A 22,742-nucleotide genomic window follows, 5' to 3' on the forward strand; every position below is an offset into this window, starting at 1 on the left:
CTGAAAAGCTACTTTCCTCAGAAATCTCCAGTGCAATCTTTCTTTTTCCAGAAACTGCCTGGGAAACATTTTTATGACTCCTAGGCTCTTATTTACTTATGTATGCACAGAAGAGAAGACTGTTGAAACAACACAATGTTGAAAATATTTTGTCTCAACATAGGCTAATACCTATTACTCACATCACAGAATCACAGAATCATTAAGGTTGGAAAAGACCTGTAAGATCATCAGGTCCAACCATCAACCCAACGCCACCACGCCCACTAAACCATGTCCCACAGTGCCACGTCTACATGTTTTTTGAACAACCTCCAGTGATGGTGACCAGACCATCTGGCCTTGGAGGATGTTTAGATTAGATGATAGCTTGGGACACTGTGATTAAGTGGCTTTGGAAACACCATTCTCAGTGACTGCCACTGGTGCATAAACAATAAAGTAGCATTGCACCTCCTACAATTGCTGGAGGGAGTAACTTAAATTTAAGAGCTTAGGAAAAAAATTATGCGGCCTTTTCCAAAAAGGTGGTTATGATAAAGATCTGACTGTTTGGACATAAAAGAACCCATAACTCTTTTTAAGATCTCTGGACTGCCTGCCATCATTACAGCAAAAAGCTATTTGATTCACTTCTGCCATGGTGCCAGAAAATTGACAGGCTTGGCATACAGGGATCGCATGATGAACTAGGCACTAATGTTGCTGCTGAGTTTTCTTATTCCCTCTGACAGCTGTGAGGGCCTTGGCAGGTCTGCCTGCTGCATTTAGGAAGAGGAACAGCACTGTCACCACTGCTAACCATCATGAATGAAAGCATACAAACAGTATTACTAGAGGGGCAGGGTGACATGAACAGAAATAAAAAGGAGGGAGAGAATGTGTCAGGCTGGATGCTATTACTGCACCCAGAAACAATTACTCAGATATGCACTGGCTCTGGAGAAAGCAAGTAGGGTACTCTGTGGAGGGTCTTCTTGCCAGTTCCCTGCCCATCTGGCAATTATTTAGGAAGGCAGTTATCCAGAGTCAGCTGTCAAATTGTGTTGCTCTTGTCTGCTCCTCTTCTATAGGATCCTCATAAGGCTTGTGTGGTATGTGCTGGATATACAGATCATGCGAGACTGTTGGTTCACAGCCCACAGCCATGCTGAGACACACCGACAAGACTCGGCCTTATTTTTATGTTTGCTGATGGTTGAATGTTTATGCTGTTGTCATGTTACTGTCCTCTAGTAACTGAAGTTTACTGTTGGTACTGTATGATTCTGCTGCTGCCAGAACAAAGATGACAAAGTAGCAGGCAGAGAAAAAGAATAACTGAGGGGTCCTCTTTGGTGGGAGTGAGGAAGTGGTCCTTCTTCTAACCTGACCCTTCACGTTCCCTTCAGTAGGTTGCTATGTTGTCCTGAGAGACAAAAATAAGAGTGAAACTCTTGCATCTGTTCCCTTGTAATTTGGAAATCTATAGTTTCCAGTGGAGAAAAGCTTCCACAGTTTATTAACAGGTGTGCTTATGCCCCGTGCCCTTGTCTCACAGACTGGAAGGAATAATAAGCATCTATGCTGAAAGATATGTAATAGTCAGTGGTAGCAGTAGGGTAAAGGAAAACTAAGCTATTGCTGGTCTCCTGAGTCTGAAATGGTACAGTTGCTTTCCCCTTGGAGAAGGAACAGATAGCGGTGCTTACAATAGACGTAACTGCTGATCCGGGTGAGAGCTATGTTGTCACTTTAGTAGTCTGGAAGAATATAAGTAAGAGACCTGACAGCTGCAATAATTTTGGTAGCTCTTCGTAACTGATGTATGAGGACGTTTAACAGGTCTTGTTCACTTCATTACTATGCTTTCTTTGAGGAAGGGTTCACCTGGCAACTCAGTAATATGTGTGAGCACGTATATATGCATGTAAAAATGTTATTTTGCACAGATGGAGTGCAAAATAAACTCCCCGTAATCCAGGAGGAAGCAGTTAACTACCTGCTATGCCACCTGGACACTCACAAGTTATGGGGCCTGATGGCATCCACCCAAGGGTGCTGAGGGAGCTGTCAGAGGAGCTTGCCAAGCCACTCTCCATCATTTATCAGCAGTCCTGGTTAACAGGGGAGGTCCCAGATGACTGGAGGATTGCCAACATGATGCCCATCTATAAGAAGGGCCAGAAGGAGGATCTGGGGAACTGTCAGGCCTGTCAGCCTGACCTCGGTGCCAGGGAGGATTATGGAGAGGCTCATCCTGAGGGCACTCACAGGGCACGTGGAGGATAACCAAGGGATCAGGCCCAGCCAGCACAGGTTCATGAAAGGCAGGTCCTGCTTGACCAACCTGATCTCCTTCTATGACCAGGTGACCCACCCAGTGGATGAGGGAAAGGCTGTTGACGTTGTCACCTGTACTTTAGCAAAGCCTTCGACACTGTCCCACAGTATTCTCCTGGAGAAACTGGCAGCTCGTGGCTTAGACAGGTGCATCCTTCGCTGGATAAAAATCTGGCTGGACGGATGAGCCCAGAGAGTTGTGGTGTATGGAGGTAAATCCAGTTGGCGGCCGGTCACAAGTGGAATACCCCAGGGCTCAGTTTTGGGACCAGTCCTGTTTAATATGTTTATCAATGATCTGGATGAGGGGATCGAGTGCTCCCTCAGCAAGTTTGCAGATGACACCAAGTTGGGTGGGAGTGTTGATCTGCTCAAGGGTAGGAAGGCTCTGCAGAGGGATCTGGACAGGCTGGATCGATGGGTTCAGGCCAATTGTATGAGGTTCAACAAGGCCAAGTGCCGGGTCCTGCACTTGGGTCACAACAACCCCATGCAACACTACAGGCTTGGGGAAGAGTGGCTGGAAAGCTGCCCTGCAGAAAAGGACCTGGGGTGTTGCTCAACGGCCAGTTGAAGATGAGCCAGCAGTGTGCCCAGGTGGCCAAGAAGGCCAACGCCATCCTGGCCTGTATCAGAAATAGTGTGGCCATCAGGAGTAGGGAGGTGATCGTGCCCCTGTACTCGGCTCTGGTGAGGCCGCACCTCGAATCCTGTGTTCAGTTTTGGGCCCCTCACTACAAGAAGGACACTGAGGTGCTGGAGTGTGTCCAGAGAAGGGCAACGAAGCTGATGAGGGGTCTGGAGCACAAGTCTTATGAGGAGCGGCTGAGGGAACTGGGGTTGTTCAGCCTGGAGAAGAGGAGGCTGAGGGGAGACATTATCACTCTCTACAATTACCTGAAAAGGGGTTGCAGAGAGGTGGGTGTTGGTGTCTTCTCCCAAGTGACTAGCGACAGAACAAGAGGAAATGGCCTCAAGTTGCGCCAGGGGAGGTTCAGGCTGGATATTAGGAACAATTTCTTTACTGAGAGAGCAGTGAAGCACTGGAACAGGCTGCCCAGGGAGGTGGTGGAGTCACCATCCCTGGAGGTGTTCAAGGAATGTGTGGACGAGGCATTGCAGGACATGGTTTATTGGGCATGGTGGTGTTGGGTTGATGGTTGGACTTGATGATCTTTTCCAACCTTAGTGATTCTGTGATTCTGTGATAAAATCCCTCAGCCTTGTTTCAGGCCTGTGGTAGGAAAATATGTTTGTTACCCAGTTACAGTTGGGAAAAATTGAGCCATGAAATGATGGTGACTTACTTGAGGTCAGAAAAATTCTCTGTAGCACAGCCAGGACGAATAGCCAAATTAGACATCAAAGTATTGGCATTTTAAAGACTACCTGAGGTCACAAATTGAACTGATTTTAGTAGTTAATGCAAGATGTACAAACTAGTGACAGAAAAAATCAAGACAGCAGATAGACTTCTGCTGTACAAGGACTGCAATCTAGCTTGCAGATTGCTCTGTTCCTTGTCTGTCTTTCACATTTAAATTCCAAACTCTTTGGGAACAGATCACCTTTTGGCTTTGGATCACATGGTGGATATACCAAAAGGTTCCCCAGTTCCTGAGTAGATACTACAGGAAGAAAATTGGTAACTGTGATGAATGTGACTAGACAGTGCAGGGCTGTTAGAAGATATATCAGTATTGTTAGTTCTTAAAAAGAGAAACAGAGAACTGTTATTAAGTGCTTTGGCAGAAAAAGGAGGTTTAAGTACAGCTCTTATATAACGTGTCTGACACCTAGGTCAAGACATAATCTGAAGTGTTGTGGATCCAAAATACATTTTAACATAGGTTCAGTTCTGCGTGAACTGAAATGTGAGGGAATAAGTCTTTAAACACATTTTCCATGGAAATCATTACTGAAATTAATAGGTAGACCCGTAAGAAAAATACTTAAATAACAGTGAGACTAGACATCCACAGTGTCTGAAATAAACCCATAGAATTCCCTGTAACAGGTTCTGGTTTTACCTGGCTTTCTGTTTCCTGAACAGTGGTATGGCATCCTGATTTTCTGAAGTGGAATTTCTTCTAAAAGGCACACCTGTTATGCTGTGAAGTAAGAACTGAGCATCAGCAAGATGGCAAAGCATTTCTACAGACAACAGAGACACCAGAAGATTTTCAGCAGGTCCTAGGAAAGAAGAATGAAAAGGACCTCAGACTCTATGTCCTCATGTAGTTGCTTGACTTCTCCATTACACAGAGGAGTAAACAGGAAAGGATTATGGCTTAGGAGCAGGTTTATTTTCCCTTCCTCACAATGGAAAGAATGAATGAAAGATCAAGGTGGGGATAAGTCTTTCTACATAGAAGAACAAGATGGGGAGAATCGGGTTTGTATACAGTATTAAAGCACTTTTTGCATGTTTAGTCAAGACCAGAAGCTATGGACTGTGTTATCTCTCATATTTATTCTGTTTGTGGATGATGATGCCTACGTTATGTATTCAGGGGCATGGCAGATTCCTATCTCTAGCATGTTGAAAATTGTTGGTTATTCATGACACTGTTACAGGTTTTGTGCAACAAGGAAACTCCTTGGCTTGCAAAAACTTAGTGTGTTCCCAAACAGAAGTTTCTTTGTGTACAACAGTTGATGTTCCAAACGTTGCACGATGCTAATTTGAGGCCAAAGGCTTCTGTTTCATAACAAACCCTGGGTGCCACTACTTACGACTTAGGGGAAACAGGCCCACTGAAAACTGCTAAAATTCTCGTTACCCTTCAGAGCTGTATTTCAGAAAGACTGAGAAATAATCTGTGCAAGAGGTAACTTTCCGACTATCAGTATTCTGAGTTTTTCAGTAAGTTTTATGCTTTTTACAACCAGGTCAACTCACACTGATTAAGTGCAAAAGGATTTTTAAGAGCAGATCACAAGGAAACACAGGCATCAGTCAGCATATTCAATGAAAGATTTCAGAATTTAGTAGAGCCTCTTCAGAATTTAGTAGAGCCTTTATACTGTGCATAAATCTGTGTTGCATACAGGCATTGCATTACCTAGCATTCTGGAGTGAGGCATGGCAGGTGTTTCCCTGTTTGACGCTGTGCTACTCTGGTCAAGGCAGAGTGGAGAAACATCCATTTGAAACAGTAAGGTGAATATAAGGATCGTAGGCAAAACATAATTTATTAGAGTTGGATTTCAGTCAATAATCAGGGGATAAACAGCCCTTATAAGGCATGCCATGTATTCTTTAATGACTAAATAGTGAGGTTTTTACACTTTCCATCTTATCCAAAGTAACTCAAAACCTTGACAGTGCTGGCCTTACTGAAAAGGCAAAGTCGTGCCTTAACAGCGATGGTGACAGCACTTTTCTGCGCTTAATTATTTCTTACACTGGTGCCTCCCACTGTCCCTGGATTTCATGTTTTGCCTTGTTCTTAGCTGCTTTCCAGAAAGAATTTCACCTCCGTGCACATGCACATTCTTCAGTACCCCATTGCCACTCTGACATTTTGCCTTGAATTTCCCAAGTTTCCTTCTCCTTTAAGCCTTGGCACGCTGTGAGAGGTGTCCCCTAGGACTCAGTCAGATGAAAAGATGTGTATGCACTCTTATCTCCTAGATTCACTTTTATTAGAGGTTTGCTTTTACTTCTCTGTATCCTTTTCTAACCAATTGCTATGCAAAGCTGTATTCCTCCTCCATGTGACAAGTGTTTAATAAATTCCTGAAGCTGTTTTCTTTTTCTGTTTAGAATACTTAAAAAGCATAGGTTGGTTTGGGTTTTTTTTCTGTGAATGTGATTTTATGGCAGAGAGGAATATTTGAAAGGATATAATAGTGCATTGTTTGCTGGGTTTTTTTCCTATTGAAGACTAGAGGATCCTGTGTACATGCAGGTTACACTGCCAACAACTGGTAATAGTTTGAGTTCATTTCAACTGTCTGCTTCAGAATTTGCATGCAACTAATCTCATACCAGTTCTACAAAGTGCATACTTTGCTCTGTTCTTCCCTGTGTTTAGTAACATCCTCACTTTTGACAGTAAGGCTTGGTTTAGGAATCTTCCAGAAAATTGTCCCTAATTTACAGTAGAGGCTTTAAACAAGTGTCAAATACTATCTTTATGAAATTCAGAATTAATTTCTCTTTAAATGTACATCCCTGAGTTGCACATTACAAGAGGATATTTAGATGACCTGCTTATTCCAAAGGTACCCTACTTACAAGATGAAAATGAACGCAACTGGCTTCTGACAACATCCTTCACTGAAAAATCTTCATAAGGGTAGTTACAGAGTAGCATCTTGAGAGACCACCTAAGTGATTCACTTAGTGTGACCTTGAGGCCATCTGCATACTGATAATATTCTGCAATTATACGGTGTACAGTCTCCTTGGGCTTTTGCTCTCGCAAGTCTAGAGGGAAAGACCTCTTCTAATCTGCTCGTCACAGCCTTCAGGAAAGACCCTACATTTAGGTCAGCATCTGATCACATATGTAAGGCAAGAAAGAATCTGCTTCTGTTAGTAGGAACCTCTCACTCAACTAGTGCTTCAGATCAAAGCAGTGATCCCAGCAAAGTCACCATACTACTAATCATTGTCAAGATGCTTAGTTAATGTTACACGTGGAGGATACATAGCAAATTCTGAGAAATAAGCTTAAGATATTCAGCTAAAGAAAAGTGCTTTGAACTATGTAACTTCTACTGTATCCAAAATCACACCATCCTGAAAACAACCTGGTATTCATAGCGACATTTAGTTTCCCTTTCCTGACCTCAGATTAAATCAGCATCCAAATAGGTAGGCTTGTTTAACGGCAGCAAAACAGCACCTTTCTGACAGCAATGTATGCCTTTCTGTTCCTGCAAAATTTTAAGTCCCTTCTCCGCAGCTCGGAGGTTGAAAGCAAAACCACCCAATTGTGGTCGAGTGGAAATCTAGACCAAGAGTAAGTTTTACTTGGACCTCCCCAAGGTTCTAGTCATGTGATGTCTCTCCTGCCTTTCTTCTCTCTCCCAGACTCTTGGGAAACAGTCGCAGCGGTAGGTATATGTGGCAGGCTATAATCTGAACTAGATGTGCGTACATACGCGCATACGGGAACGGGTGTGCTCTGACGAGACATTAACGCTTCTAAGTGGTTACAGACATGGAAAAATATCTGAGAAGGGGTGAAGCGGCGCCTGCCAAGTGAGGGCAGCCCAGAGAAGGACGCGTGAAGGCTGCAAGCAAGGATGTGCATTGCATTTCGTACTAATCCCAGAGACGAATGAGCAGGTAAGCTCGGGCACAGCAGCGATTTCCCGGCGGCTCGCTGCAGCGCAGCAAGGCACCGCTGGCATTGTACCCCCCCCCCACCCCTCGGCCGGCTGCCGGGGAAGACGTCGCCTGGGGACTTTTTGGGGGTGCTGGGGAGAGGGGGCACACAGACGGGGTGCTGCGAGCTGGGGCGCGGCGCCGCCCGGAGCCGGCCCGAGTTTCGGGAGGGGTTTCCCCGCGCCTCAGCGCCTCACGGATCGGCGGCTGGCCCGCGCCGCGGACCCCCGCCCCGGGGCCGCCGGACCCCCGCCGCGGGTAATATCTCTTATTACCGCCGCCCGGCGCGGCGCGGCGCGGCGCGGCGCGGCGCGGCGGGGCCCGACCCGGCCCGACCCGACCCGTCCCGTCCCGTCCCGTCCCGGGCCAGATCCTGCCCCTGCCGAGCGGGCGCGGCGCCGGCACGTCTCCCTCCAACCGCCGACACCTGCGCGGGGGCGGCCGGGGCGGGGCGCCGCGCGGTCCCGCCCCGCTGCACCTACAGGCGGCCGCCCCGCCCCGCGCCGCCCGCCGCCACCAATCCGCACCCGCCTCCCGCCCCCTTCCTACGCCGTTTGCGCAGGCAACGCTGTTTCCGCAGCGGTTCGAAGTGGTGGCTCCCCCCTCTGCCCCCGATCCTCGGGAGCCCGATGTGACCCGCCAGAGAAAATGGCGGCGGCGGCGGGGAATCGCACCTCGTCGTCGGGATTATCCTCGGGCAGCGGCGCGGAGGCGGCCGCCGCCGCCGCCTGCGGGAGCCCGAAGGGCGGCGCGGTCGCGGGGAGCGTCGCCGGGAGCGGCAGGGGGCTCCTGCGGGAGGCGGGCGGCGGCTGCCGGGAGCAGCGCTCTGACTGGAGACGGAAGCAGCTGCGCAAAGTGCGGAGCGTGGAGCTGGACCGGCTGCCCGAGGCGCCCCTCTTCCTCGCTGCCGCCCCGGCCGCCGCCGCCGCCTCCTCCTCCTCCTCGCCGGAGCCCCCCGAGACGCTGCTGCTCCACTACCTGCCCGGGCCGCCGCGCTCCAGCCCCGCCAGTCCGGCTGCCTCCCCCAGCCGCAGCGCCGAGCTCCTGGAGCCGCTGCCGGCGGGGAGCCCGGCGGGGACCGACCCCGCCGCGGAGCGGAGGATGGAGCCGTCCCCCCCCGCGAGGTGAGGGGGCGCCGGGGGGGGTGGGCAGGGCTCGAGCCCGAGCGGCGACGGGTGACAGCGACGGCGGCGGGGCTGTTCCCGCGGGGAGGGCTCGGGTGGGCTCCGGTGCCCCGTTCCCCGCCCCCCCCCCCCCCCTCCGCGGGCGCCCGGTCGCCGCCTGGCCGCGGGCCGGCAGCGGATGCGGGGGCGGCGGCAGCCTCCCGCGGAGCGCAGGGCTGGGGCGCGGCGGGCAGCCCTCACCCGTCGCCTTCCCCCGGGGCGCGGGGGCACCTGGTGCGCGGGTGAGGGCGGGGTGGCCGCCGCGCCGGGGTGCCCCGCCGGCCGCCCGCGGCTGTCAGCGGCGCTGGGGCTGCGCGGGGCCCGGCAGCCGGCGCCGGAGGAGCGGGTCGGGCTGCGCGGGAGCCGAGCCGCGGGGGGTGGCGAGTGTGTTTGCGGGGGGTGCTTTTGTGTTCAACTTCTGCCGCGGTCCCGAAAGGCTCTGAAGTGTGAGTTCGGGGCGGTGGCGGGGGCCGGGGCCGGATGTGTCAGCCATTGGGTCTCGGGGCGAGCGGAGCCCGTTGACTCTTCCCGCAGCTCTGCGGTGCCGGGGCCGCGCCGTGGTTCGGGCGGCGGCTGTGCGGCTGCTTCGGGTGCTCACCGAGCACCTGATCGCCTCCTGCGCGGTCCTGGCAGTTTGCTGCACAGAACTGAGTGATTCTTTTTTTTTTTTTTAAAGAATTTCTCCGAAGTCTAATTCTGATTTGCAGCATCGTGGTATTGCAGAACTGATTTCTTTAATTCTTAGCAAGGGGATGGGAAAACGTCCTCTCCGTTTTTCCAAGATAAAGTATTTTTGTGGTAGTTTAGTCTAGGTGATACGTTTCAGTGGTTTCATATAGTGCCCTGGTGTTTGTAGCCCATATTTGCCTTCCATATGTATTATTTTATAAGTCCATTTTCTTGAGATCTTATAGAACTGCCCGTATTCTGCCTGTTTGACGTGGGTAGAAGTATTCAGAATGAAAGCAAACTCATGTCCATGGTGAAGCAGTTTAAGTACTTTAGAGCACATTTCAGCTTTAGCATGCAGTTATTAGCTCTAACGGGTATGTGTGTGGGAAGGCACTGCAGTAGTGACTGTAATTTTGATGTGAAGTTGACAATTTCATATGGATTTTTTGTAAGGTTTTATTTGATGTGGACTGTGTACTTTAAGGACTTAGTATTAACATCCAAGGACCTATTTTGATGCTGCCTTGTAGTTTGTCTGGCTAATTATTTAAACTGCGTAAGAAATCTAGTTCCAATATGGACACATGGCTTGTGTACTCTTTTCACTTGTGTCTTATGTCAGTTAAACCACAAGCATGTTTTTTAAAGGTTGACTTATCTTGGGACTACCGTAATAAGAACTGTTTTCTAGTCCAATGTCCTGTTTATGTGAACTCCCAGCAATTCAGATGGATTTTGGTCTATTTCTAGGGCAGTGTAGAAATACTTGATTCAGTGTGGTCGTAATGGATAAGAAATGCCTCTGTACTTACAGAAGGATTAGGGGGAAATCTTAAAGTGTTGGGGGGTGGGGGGGAATAGTGTATGAATTTTACTGAGTAACTTGTCTTTCTATGACTCTTAGCACCACCTTTGTCTCTATCAAGTAATGAAATCATAATGTACTGTATTTCTTAATATGATTGTAACCAGTTTCATGGCTTTCAAGGAAAATAAAGAATCAGTGTCGGAACATGTTTAAAACAACTCAGAGTCTTTCATGGAGATAGCAAGTGGGAGTTAGGCTTGATACTAGAGGTTCAGGAAAGTCAATATATGTTGCATTGATGCTGAAACACTGTGTCCATCCTTGCTAGTCAGTCCCATAGCAGCAATGACAGAGCAGCTGTGGAATTTTTTCCTTTCACATGGACAGTTTTGCTTACTTTTAAGTACCTGCATTTGGACAAGTCAGTGTTTTGAGTGTGTGTACACGTTAAAACCCTTCTCCTAAATGCTCTCTATGCTCTAGTTGAAATGACATTCAACTAGGGATGTTAACACATCATAGAAAATACTAAATGCCAAGTGCTTTTCTCTTTAGTACTTTAGTGAGATAGTCTACTTTGAATTTTTCATGAATGCAGTTGAAAATACATGGCAACATTAATAGTAATTGTTCTTCAGAAATATCCTATAAATGCTCATGTAGAGTACCTCAGTAATTCTGTACGTTGTGTTACCAATAACCTGATGTTAGACAAAGTACTAATTTGTCAGGACATATCAAGAATTTAAAACAACTCTCTGCTCTTATTGTAATATTAATTGACTTGTTCTAGCAAAAGGAGGGAGGTTAATTTGTATGTGAGTAACAGTTAGCATATTACACATTAAATTTGTGCATGCAGCCATTGCCCAGTCAGTGTCATTAAGAGGCAAACTGAAGGACATAATCAAAATCATGTATTACGTGGAGGTTTTCTATTCTGTTTTTAAATACAGTAGTTGTACTTTCCTGTAAGAGTCTACTGATATTGTGCTTGCTCCAAAGTCCCCCTATCAGTCTCTTTGGTATTACAGTTACTTTCTCTTTAAATAGATTTTCTGTTTATGCTGGAAGGCCTGCATGAGCCTCAGAATGAAGCTGAGAAGGGAAATTGACTCTGCTGTTACGTCCTAAATGTGAATATTACCTTTTTTCTTTAGACTTTCAAGCCTTCTGCCTGTCATGGCAGTAGAGCAAATATTTTCACTAAAAGCTGTGAACATTGTAAGCTATTGTTTTGTATCACTGTAAGAGGAGGAGGGAGTTGTTTTACTAGGAAATGCAGCTTCAATATAAAGCACTTCTGACCTCTTATGCCATATCTATACTGAGAGTATATTGATGTGGTTTATATAAGAAGATCCAAACAGTGAGTTCAGTGATAACGGTAGTATGATTTTTTGTAACTTCAGGGAAATCGATGAAGGCAAAATCCACCTCCTTTGCAACCTTAACAATGTTCCTTTAATCATTCAGACCCTTTAAGTGACGTTTGTTTGTGTTTGAAATTGGTGTAGGTGACTTATTACATACCCAAGTACAGGATTAGTTATACTGCCATAACCATGTTTTTGTAAAAATGAAAAGCAGGAAGTGCTGCAATTCATCTCCTCTGCATACAGTAACCATGTACTGTGTGACTTGTGTGAAAATTAAGTGTTTGAATTTGAAAATGTGTATGCTGGGTATGGCAGACTTGTTAGATAGTTCAGCTGCAAGACAACCTGTGTAGATATTTATACTGTATTTTCTGCAGTTGCTGTTTGATGTCTGCTAGAGACACTAAAGACGCACTGTAAAGCTGAAGTTTTGACTATATGTACGAGTGTACTAGTAAAAGCTTGTCAATTTTAGCTCTGCTTATCAATTTGTAGCACCTTTGACTTTCAAAGGAGTGCATGAGTGCTTTAAGAGAGCATTGGACTGGGCAGTGAAAGCACAGCATGGCCAAGTTTTGACTCTTTTGTTTTTTTACTGAAATGATGATAACTTTCTCTGTTCGTGTTGTCAAAATGTAGCTGAGGTAAAAATATAGCTTATTACTGACCTTGGGTATTCTTAGCTAAGTAAAATGTAATTTTATGTGTTTTGACCAAGTCTGGATATTTTTAACTGGCTGCTTAAATAAGCCACCAAATTTTCTGCATGCAGTTTGAGCTGGATACTACCGTGAGAGAAAATTCACTTCCTGCTGCTTCTGTGCCCTGTGGCTTGAGAGTACTTTTGGAAGTGGGTCACCCTCTATGGTGTCTGATTTTTATCACTCTTAGTTATTGCAAGTGGTAGGGTTCTGCTTAAATGGTCTGATCTGGTATGGCAGTTTCTTTATTCCTATGCAAAGTAAATAGATTGTAACTAACTAATCTGGAGCTTTCTCGCTGGATTTAGTGATACTAAAGGTTCAGTCTCCACTGTCACTCAGTGTAGTCTAAGTACTGCTCAGTGCGATGATACCTGCGCAATTGTGCTTACCCAAAGGTGGAACATGTAGAGTACAAGATATGAAGAACAGTTTTTTCTTCTCTGTGGTGGATTTGAACTTCACAAGATCTTTTAGTGTGTTAATGTGTTTGTTGTCATTTGAAGTTGGAGTAAAGGTAACGGTGCAGCTGCGCAAAAGTTTATCCTGGTGCTGGAGAGGATGAGGCGGGAGTGGAAACAAGCGGCTGGGGGTGGGGCGACTGTGGGAACGCTGCTGTTGGCTTTCGCTGGCTTCCAGTATTGCTGAAACTTGGCTTAAGCTTGTTTAAAATAGAAATTATACGTTGCCATGTAGCTGTTCTTTAAACAAACTTGCAAAGCTAGTTTTCAGCAGTAGTGGTGATAAGAGAACAAACCTGGTTTGAGCGCCGAGTTTCTAATGCTAATCTCGGTGTTCTCGGAGGATTCTCTGCAAAGACCCAAGGGCCGTCTTACTTTACTTTTTATCTGCTCTGCTCTCACTTCAAACTCTAGAATTACAGTTCATTCTTCTGCTTGAGGCAAAGCAGACAGACAAGCTTTGAGAGGGCTATGTACTTGTCTCTAGGTGACTAGGAGAACGAGGTTAAGTGGAAAGTTGCTTTCTGTTGCTTTCCTCACTTTTTTATCTTTACCCAGAGGCTGAGTGTGTTGCAGTTTCCAATTTCTTGTCTCGCCATGCTGCAGAACTGGAGAATCCTGCTTAGTGGTGGATAGTCTTGATTATTTTTTTTCCTATAAGATATGTTTAGGGTTTGGGGGGTTTTTGTTTGTTTCTTGGTTTGTGGGGTTTTGGGGTTTGGGTTTTTTTTAAAGATCAGTTTTCAGCCAAGATCCAACAAAAATCTGCTGCTTTTTCAGGACCTCTATTTACTTGATACTTAAGAGTAATTTGAAGTTGGGAATTATTTACCTTCTGTCTGGAAATCAATGAAATATTTTTCAGATGGTCTTAATAAAAGCTGATAGAGCCATCACTCCCTCTCAAATTTGCTCAGAAACACCCAATTTTTTGATAGTGCTCAGCATCTGATGACTAAGGGTTTGAAGGTGTTTGCAAAAAGTGTTTCTCTTTTTCTTTAAACTTAGAATGTCATTGAGTATTCCTGTTTCTCTGCTATGAGATTAAACTGGAATTCAAGTCAGTCTACCTTTGTTTCACACTGTCTCCATATATTTCTTTTGTGTCCCTGAAGTGTAAAGTATTCACATCATTCACGGAAATATAATGTAATACTGTTCTCATCTGTCTTGTCCTAATATTCTAATTTGTAGGGGAATGGCTGCTAATATACTTATTATGCCAGGTGACTTCAATTCTCCCCTAGTTATTTCTCATCAATAGATTTCGCACTGCTGTTGATACTGCAGGTCCTTGTAACTTCCCAGGGTCACTGCGGAAGGTGGGAGTAGAGTGCTTGAAAAATGAATTGTGTCTGCTAGATCACACTGACATCTGACCACATCTGACATCTTGTTTTCTGAGCTCTTTTCCATCCTCTTCTTGAGCACGCAGTCATCTTGCTTTTTGAGTCTTTGCTCAGCTGTCAGCAATGATGACCAGGTCCTTTTGTGAGCTGATAGTTAACCCTCAAAGGTATGTGACTAATACTCCTTGTTTTGGCCCATGGATATACATTTCATTTCACTAGTTAATTCTCTCAAATACCCTTGTATACCCTGAAGTTTTTTTATATGTCCTGTATGACTGTTATGCTTGTATCTCCCGGATTGTTCCCTTCAGGTACTGAAAGGGCTTGGTATAATTATTTTAAGTGTTGAAGGAGAAAAATCTAATTTGTGATAATACCAAATTGAGAAACAGTTTTGGTTTTTTAAACAAATTGACAGTGTTACCTCCCATTCTACTGCCAATAAATGCCTGCAGAATTTTATTTTTTGTAATTCTTTGTATTTAAAAGGGAAGCTTCAAAGCTCGGTGGATAATAGGGTCTCCCCATTACCACAGGTAATATTTAACTGTTCTGCATGTGGAGAGGCATACAAAATGCAAATATCTGAAATGTGTGGTGAAACTTGTAGTGACCTCCAGTTTGCAGTTCATGTAGAGTTTATTGAGCTTGTCAGATTAATACACTCTAGCAGGCAAGTGTTTGTTTATTGTCATGGTTAAGACGATAGTCTAATTGCTTTGGATTATGACAGTACCTTAACTTCTGGTTGCTGAATATGTACTTTGAAAATTCACGTGTAGTCAGTTTATCAATATTTTACACTTTTTTTACTACTTCCGTGTTTTTAGACTGCAAAGTTGCCAGGTATGATACTAATATTCCTTTCGATTTTTTCTCTTGTTGCAGGTTTTAACTTTACCACCAGATACATAATCAGTATCTTAAATGTTCCCATAAAATACATCTGAAATGTTTGTTATTTCACTAAAGTAAATGCCTCTACAGATGCCTAGCCTATGACTAAAGACTTGTTTGCTTAATGTAAGGAAATATTGCAGTTGTGACTAGCTCAGAAGCTCACTGAAACAGTGCTAATGTATTCTCAAAAAATTTGGAAAGGGTCTCCCATATTAAGGATCCACATTGCATATTAATTTTGTTGCATTTTTCATAGAAATAAACCATAGGTGATGGCTCCTATAGTTGTGTAAAGTTCTTAGGCAGTTCAGACTTGAAATAGAAGTGTCGACAGCTGTTTTTTAAATAGAGTGGAGCTGAATGGAGTTTCTCTTAAAACTCTATTAATATGCATAAGTTTATTTTTAAGAAGTTATTTCAATAATATCTGCATATAGTTCCAGAAGATGAGCTCTTCTGTAAATATAGAAGAGGCATTAGTTTGCTGGGTTTTTAATTGTAAGTTCTACACTTATTTGTAATGAACAGCTCAGTACAGGAGGTTTCCTGATCTCTGCAGGTGCATTGGATGCCCCCGCCTGTAGGAAACACTGGGGTTTCTATTAGGTTTTCCATGTTAAGTGTGGAAACTGGTTCTTCTAGACTGCCCAGCAAACACAGCCAGGCTTTTCAGTGCCTGCCCTGCAGTGGTAGCTGCTGACTTCTGGCAAGATCACTGTTACCAGGAGAACTAGCTTTCTCTTTGAACCTCCAAGGTTACAGCCAGGATCTCCTGCACTGGTATGTTCTGCTCCACACGGGCTTGTTCACAGCTTCTTTGCGCATCTTCCTAAAATTAACTGAGAGTTCCAGTTTCTTCCCCTGACAAGAATTTACTTTCAGTTGCAACTGCATGTTTCTTATCTGTCCCACAGGCTCTTGGGAGGAAGAGCAGCGGTAGGTGGGGAAGAGGTCTTAAAGACATGCAGATTGCTTTCTGTATTTGTTTTAAGCCAGTATTACAGGAAGAGGGAGGAGAAGGAGCTCCCTCCTCCAGCCGCTGCCCCCTGCCCCCCCGCCTTGTGTACAAAAAGGCTTGAAATGAAACTCCTTAAGCCATGCAGATCTTTGTCTGGTTTGCTCTCTACCAGTCCTCAGGGTTGTCATTTTAGAAGTGCATTGTGCCAAACTGATACAGAAAAGATTGGATGACTGATCTATTTGGCTTCTCTCATTGTGAAGATTGACATGCAGACTGACACTCAGACTGCCTTTTTTGCGGGAAGAAGGCAGATAATCCCCATCAGGGAACTGCATAATAAAATATTTTGGATTCAACTAAGACATCTTCCATCTGTGCGAAGTTGTAAGATGCTTTCATGTAAGGACGTATTCAGTATTGTAAACCAACATACACTGATACCCTCAGCAAGCTGCGTGAGTACAAATGTTAACGATTGGCAAAGCGTTTGGCTTAGGTGATACAGGGCAGTTTAGAACTACTGCAGTGGGTTACAGTGGTGTAATGTCTGACCGTTGCTTTTGGCTTCTGCTGCCGGTCAGCATGCCTCCATTCAAAATGGTTACTGTTGTCACTCATTTCAGCAATATTGTTGGTAGTAAAGGATTCAATTCTTAAAAAGAAAGCTTTTTCCGTGTGTAGGTGCTTCAAAGCCAGATGGGTCCAAGTGACTCTCTTGGGAATGGAAAAAATGGGGGAAAGGGTTAGAAAGCAGCAGATCAGTAGAATAAACAAATGTGAAGTGTTTCCTTGTACCTGGGGTGCTCATCGTTTCAGCCCAAAAGAATTTCTCGGACCAAGCTTTTCTCTATCCATGAAAGAAGACAAGGTTTGCAGGCTGTGCTCCTAAACTCTCCTACAAATTCTGTTTCTTTTCTACAGTGGAAGCTGGGCTTCCCTTTCCGAAGGAGGGGAAAAAAAAATTGTTGGAGAGCTTTGAGCTGAAATTTGCACTATGAGATGTCCATGAGAAAGGTCTTGATTACATCTCATTCAAATGTTTACTGTCTGTACCAAATACATCAGTGTCAGTAACTTCCCTTGGCTGTTGCTCTTGGGATACTCTGTATAAGTTTACTAATAACATCACAAACCTTTGTGAAAACTCTAGCATTTCTCAGAAAGGTACTGTCTTTAACCAGATCTTTCCCCTATTTTCTCTAATTAATGATATTAAACTAATGAAACAGTTTAATGTTCATCTTTCTAAACTCATTTGGAGTATAATTATACTTGGTCTTAAAATTATGTTATTTACATTGAAAATTTTGGAGTATAGATTAGCTCTTTAGAAAGTTACGTGTACGTATGGTAAGAGAAACAGTGCTACTATACCTTCAGTTTTGTCTTTTAAGCATGTGGTGAAGTTCCAGCATGTTCAGGTACCATAGTAAACCATCTTGTCCTAGTAAATATGCTGAAGTATATAATTCCCCTTAGTATCTCAGCAGAAAATTAGTATGCTCTACTGTTTGCTTGTTCTGACCTGCTCTGAGCCTCATGTTTGTAGTGTATTTTACAGTTCTGCCACTAGTGAGGATGCCCAGCAAAGCCAAGTGGGGAAGGACAATTGCTTTGGTGTTTTGAAATCACCTATGTATGAATTACATTCCTGTATTTTAAAATTGACTGCAAATGGGAATATAGGTACAGTGCCAGGGCAGGCCACTTGTAGACCCTGGGAATCAGGACTGCAGGGGAGAGCACAATCAGAACTTTTAGGCTTTTGGCTTCCTTTCAGCCCACAGGGTGGATGGCTGAGGGGCTAGCGAGGGGAACTAGTAGGAAATCTACCAGCTTCTACCACATAAACAAAGTTCCATAGGAGCTTCATCAAAATGGGTTTCTGATGTTTTCCGATTTGACAAATAATTTTTTTACAAATATTTCTTTCCAGGCAGAGCTTACCTGTATGCATAAGTATTTCCACTGTCTTTAAAGTACTCGCCTGTGCATAAGTAGTTGAGACATAATTAACCATAAATAGCTGGGACTTAAACAAAAATACAGGTTTTAATCCTGTGAGTGAGCTTCTAGTAAAACCCATGATAGAGTAATGGTAGAGCCTTATAGGCTTTATTCATATTTTTTGTGAGCAAGTGTTCACTTCTTGTGTACCTATCCCATTTGTGGTATTGGTGCCTTAAGCAAGGTTTATCACTGAGAGGTGAAACTTCTCTAATCTGTGTTTTGTTCAAAACATGAGTCCCAGTTGAGAGGAAAATCAGGACCCGAATTACCACTATGCCCACCTTGGACTTAGGTGTGACTTTTGCAGGGTTCTGAGTGAAGTTTCTCTGCTTGTCAGCTCTGTCAAGCTACTGGCACCAGGGTGATGCTAGCATAAAACCTGTTGTACTCCTGATGACTAGGTAAGTGCTGTGCATCTTGTGGCCCTCAGCTACATAAAATTTGGTATGGAACTCATAAGGTTAGCAAGGTGGACCATCTCTGATGCTTCAGGCAGCAGATGCCTATAGAGCTTGGGGAAGAAGGATGCAAGATCTGGTATTGTAGTGTGTGTTACAAACTGCAAGACCTCCTGGTTCTAACAGAATCTCCATATACAAATGTGTGTTTCAATTTACGTATGTGTAGCACTCTTAGGTTGCTTCTGCCTAGGCCATGCTGATAGTGTTTTGGTACATGCTGGTTTGTGAAATATCTAAAAATGGTATGTTTTTATCATGATTAAAACCCTGATTCAAAGGATATAACAGTGAAAGTTGTCAAAAGTAAAAATATTATTGTTTTTCCTTTTTCCCTTTTTTCTTTAATATACCTAGGACCTTTTTAACTACAAATGGATCCTTAAGTATAGCTATAAGATTTTGAAAAAATACTCAGTTTGCTGCTTCTGGCTTGTTGGGAAATAATTCATCTCTATTCCAATTAATGTTTGTAAGGGGAAGGCTACTGATCAAATTTACCTTCTCTTGTTACCATTGGTACAAAATGTACATTAAGTTTCTCTGATCATAAAGCCAAAAGGGCTCTCCCTGATTTGCACAGCTACTAAGTAGATAAACTGGATTGGAACAAAGCCAAAAACAGATGGAGAACTGATTTATGCAATTGCAGCATTTTCAGATCTGTGAAATGTCATCTGTACAGAAGAGCAGCTCTACTGGTTATACTAGTTGGGACCAGCTGTGCTCTGTCTCCCCTCTGTGGGGAGAACACAGCTCATGTTATGGGAGGCGGTACCTTAAGAAGGACAGGCTCTTTTTTACATTAAGTGTTTTCGGTTAACACCTGGGGGAGAAGACACCATTGCCTCCAGATTTCAAAACACTTTCTCATGCAGCAAACATGATGACAAATAAATTTATTATTTGGTGGAGGCACGAAGCAGGCCTATGGATTTTGCCCTAAAGAAATTTTTAAAACTTTTTTTTTTGCTTGAAACCACAAAAAATGAGTGCATAACCATAAATGCAGTCAAAGTTTTCATTGTAGTTATAATTGGGCAAAGTTTTGGCATTTGTCAGTAACAGTTGTTCTATCTAATCTTTCCTCAGGTTTCTTTACAATGACTTTCGGAAAATAAAAAATACTACGTAGAACTTGCCCTTTTTCCCCCCCTAAGTTCACTTTAGAGAACCAACATCTCACTTTCTCTCCTGAAGGCCCAATGTCTGCTTCATTGCATTTCTGAGCCTTATTGTGACAAGGTCTGCATTTTCATACCTAAAAGGAAATGGGAAATGAGACAATATGGGTCTAGCACTGTTACTCCCTTTCCATGTTCAAATAAATGGCATGTTTTTATAACTGGGAGGGGATAAAGCTGGCTCTCACAAGGGAAGTGCTTAGTGTAGCTGGTTCTTACCATGGTAACTTTTGATAAGGATTAGTTGGGTTACTGTATACTTACTTCAGTCACTAAAATGATCTATATAATTACAGGATTTAAAATGTTTAACTCTTTCAGTTTAACTACATTAGTTCTTCAGAGGCTGCGAATGGGCAGTCAGGGTCTAAGAATTGAGAACTGTGCTGTTCTATATTCGTACAGCAGCTTGCTTCTAACTTTGTGTAGATGTGTGTCTAGCTGGCTAATGCTTAACCCAGACTTGCTAAGCAAGTAGGTGGGAAGGCTGTCTTCTGAAAGTGTTGACCTTCCCTGTCTGCAGTGTTCAAAGAGATACAGTGTGGGTCCTGTGTCTGAATGTTCACCTAGTATTTGTTGTTAGAAATATGACTGAAGCTGACTATGCAAATGCCTTTAGTTTTTCAGGATAGGATTATGTGACAGTGTGTTCTTCACTGGTCCTGTGCAGTCCAGGCTGAAGTCAGCCTTGTTCCAACTCCATTACAAAGGTGTGTCTTCCTTCTGACGTCTGCATGGACTTCGGGCTCCGTCACCCTAGTCACAGGTTGCCTGTCGGTTTACTGTAACGATTAATTCAATGAGTGACATCAGTCTTCAGCTTCTAGTTCACAGCCAGGTCCCTTCCAGTACCTAGTATAAGATTAACTTGTTGAAGTATTTCCATAAACAGTCCATTAGTAAGACACAAGGGCATGACTTGTTTCACACACAGACTTCCCCCAACTGTAGTTCCACCAGTGTTTCCTGGAAACTAGTTTTTATTTCTGGTCTTTTATATATGTGATGTAATTTCTTAGTGATTTGAAAAGCACTTACCTACCTGTTTAAAGAAGTGAGACTGCTTTCTCACTTACTGTCCCATTTTTGAGAGGCTGCTGCTGTGATACAAGTCCTCATGGTAAGAAGTAAAATGAGTCTGACATCTTTAGTAATCACACGTTTGCTTAATCTTTGAATATTTTATTAAAATTTAATAAGGATCTCTGTTAAAGCAAATGCTTTTTACATCCTATTTTCTTAGACATTTGTCTTGTGAAGGTCTTTCAGAATAGTATGTTTTTCATTCACCTTTAAAATCAGCATACTGCAGACGTTTCAGTGGTGGTCGTTAAACTTGTGAGACACCTGATCATGCATGGCTTTGACATAAGATTCCTTCTGTAATCTCTTAGTATGTGACAATGCCATTAAACTAGAGCACCTTCCAGAGTTGTAAGAGGTGTGGATTTTTCCCCACTTCTTTATTCTTTCAAAGTAAAACTTACATTATGTAGCAAAGTAGAGAAAATGAAATTGGAGTACGAATTTGTAATAATCAGACAAATTCTGGGATAGATGTCTTACTATGTCATGTTAACACAAATTGTTTCTAACTAAGGTTGAAAGTCCATTCAGAGGAGTCATAACACAGCAGGATGGTCACAAATGGAACTATAAACTAATACAGCTGCCACACTGATCAGACTGCTTGGCAATCACCTGTTTAATTTGTTGCTCCTTTATTCTTTCATATGATGAAGCACAGCTGATGAGTAACAGCTTTCTTGGTAGCACCTCAGGGAATTACTTTCAGATTCAGTTGTTATTACTGATTTCCTTTGGGTGAAAGATATTTCCTCCATAACAAGGGGAATAATTTCCCCTTTCTTAAGTTGGTTCGGTGAAATCTTGCACTCTTATTTCCCACATTTTTATGACTATTTAATTATTATAGTAGGTATTACTGCTTCAAGTCACAGTCCTAGTTTGTGGTTTGTGTTTCTTATCTTTAAATGTGTTGCTTAAAAAAACCCCTGCTCTGCTTTAGATTGCTACTAATTTTTATATGGATTCTGATTTTAAATCCTCAGATTGTGGAGTGTGGACAACACGCAGATTTCTTTTAAATTTCAATTAATAGTTCTGAATTTCTCTTGTCAGTATTTGATTTATGTATTTTCTGGAGATGAATGCATCTTCTGTTCTTTTTTCTTTGCTGTGCCCTCTCTGATTTTAATTGTTTATGCAGAAAGTGAAGGTTGGATTTTTAAATACAGTTGAAATATAGAATTAGTTACTTAAATGTGAAGCCTAGATTTGGTAACAGCTCTGGAGGCTTGGCATTCTTTTTAGAAAACCAAATTGCTCCTATGGATACTTCCATATGAATTGGGAACCTTTTGTAATGTGAAGGCAGGGAGGGGAAGAATCCAGAGCAGCAGTCACTGGTACTCTTTTACTTTCTTCAGAAATATAATGCCCTCTTTTTCTGAAGCTGGCAGTGGGAACAAATTAACAGAAGAGTATGTTTATCAGCCACTTTGCTCAAAGTGATGTGGTTAATTCTGACTTTTTTAGGATTTAGTGCACAATATTAAATATTATTTGCATTATTAATTTGAAGTTGGAAGTGGCTAAGAGTCTTCTGAGAATAATGCCAAAATTTTACTTTTCTCAAAGTATGTAATTTGCTTGAGGTGCTTTTTGTTAAATGTTTTTGAATTTGAAGGTGGATAAGGTTTGTTAAGGTTGTCATTTTAATGGACTAGAATTTGTTGTTGCATGAAGAAATTATAAAATGGTTTTGAACAAAAATGCAACATTCAGTCAATGTTAGTTTAACCTTCCCTTAGACCACTGAAATAAAATGAACTGGAAAAGCTCTGGAAAACAAATTAAGACACAGTTGAAAGCATAGATTCACTTAGTGCCTTTCTTATTTTAGGGCATCATGGTGTTCAAAACTACTGGAGAATCTTCATGAGAAACTGGTAATAAATTGAAGTGAAAATTTGCTGCAGGAATGTATGGCACTAGTTTCAGAAATTC

At 43.3% G+C, this 22,742-nt stretch overlaps 1 protein-coding gene across 1 annotated transcript in view; it reads left to right on the top strand.

Moving 5' to 3' along the window:
- The first annotated feature begins 8,296 nt into the window (after positions 1–8,296).
- MAP3K1 (mitogen-activated protein kinase kinase kinase 1) overlaps positions 8,297–22,742 on the top strand; it is a 64,556-nt gene continuing 50,110 nt past the window's right edge. The window contains exon 1 of the mRNA XM_059833732.1: positions 8,297–8,787. Coding sequence (XP_059689715.1) covers positions 8,312–8,787 — 476 coding nt within the window. The 5' untranslated portion in view covers positions 8,297–8,311. The remainder of the gene's footprint in view (positions 8,788–22,742) is intronic.

The sequence above is a fragment of the Gavia stellata genome, chromosome Z, assembly GCF_030936135.1.
Source record: "Gavia stellata isolate bGavSte3 chromosome Z, bGavSte3.hap2, whole genome shotgun sequence".
Taxonomy (NCBI): domain Eukaryota; kingdom Metazoa; phylum Chordata; class Aves; order Gaviiformes; family Gaviidae; genus Gavia; species Gavia stellata.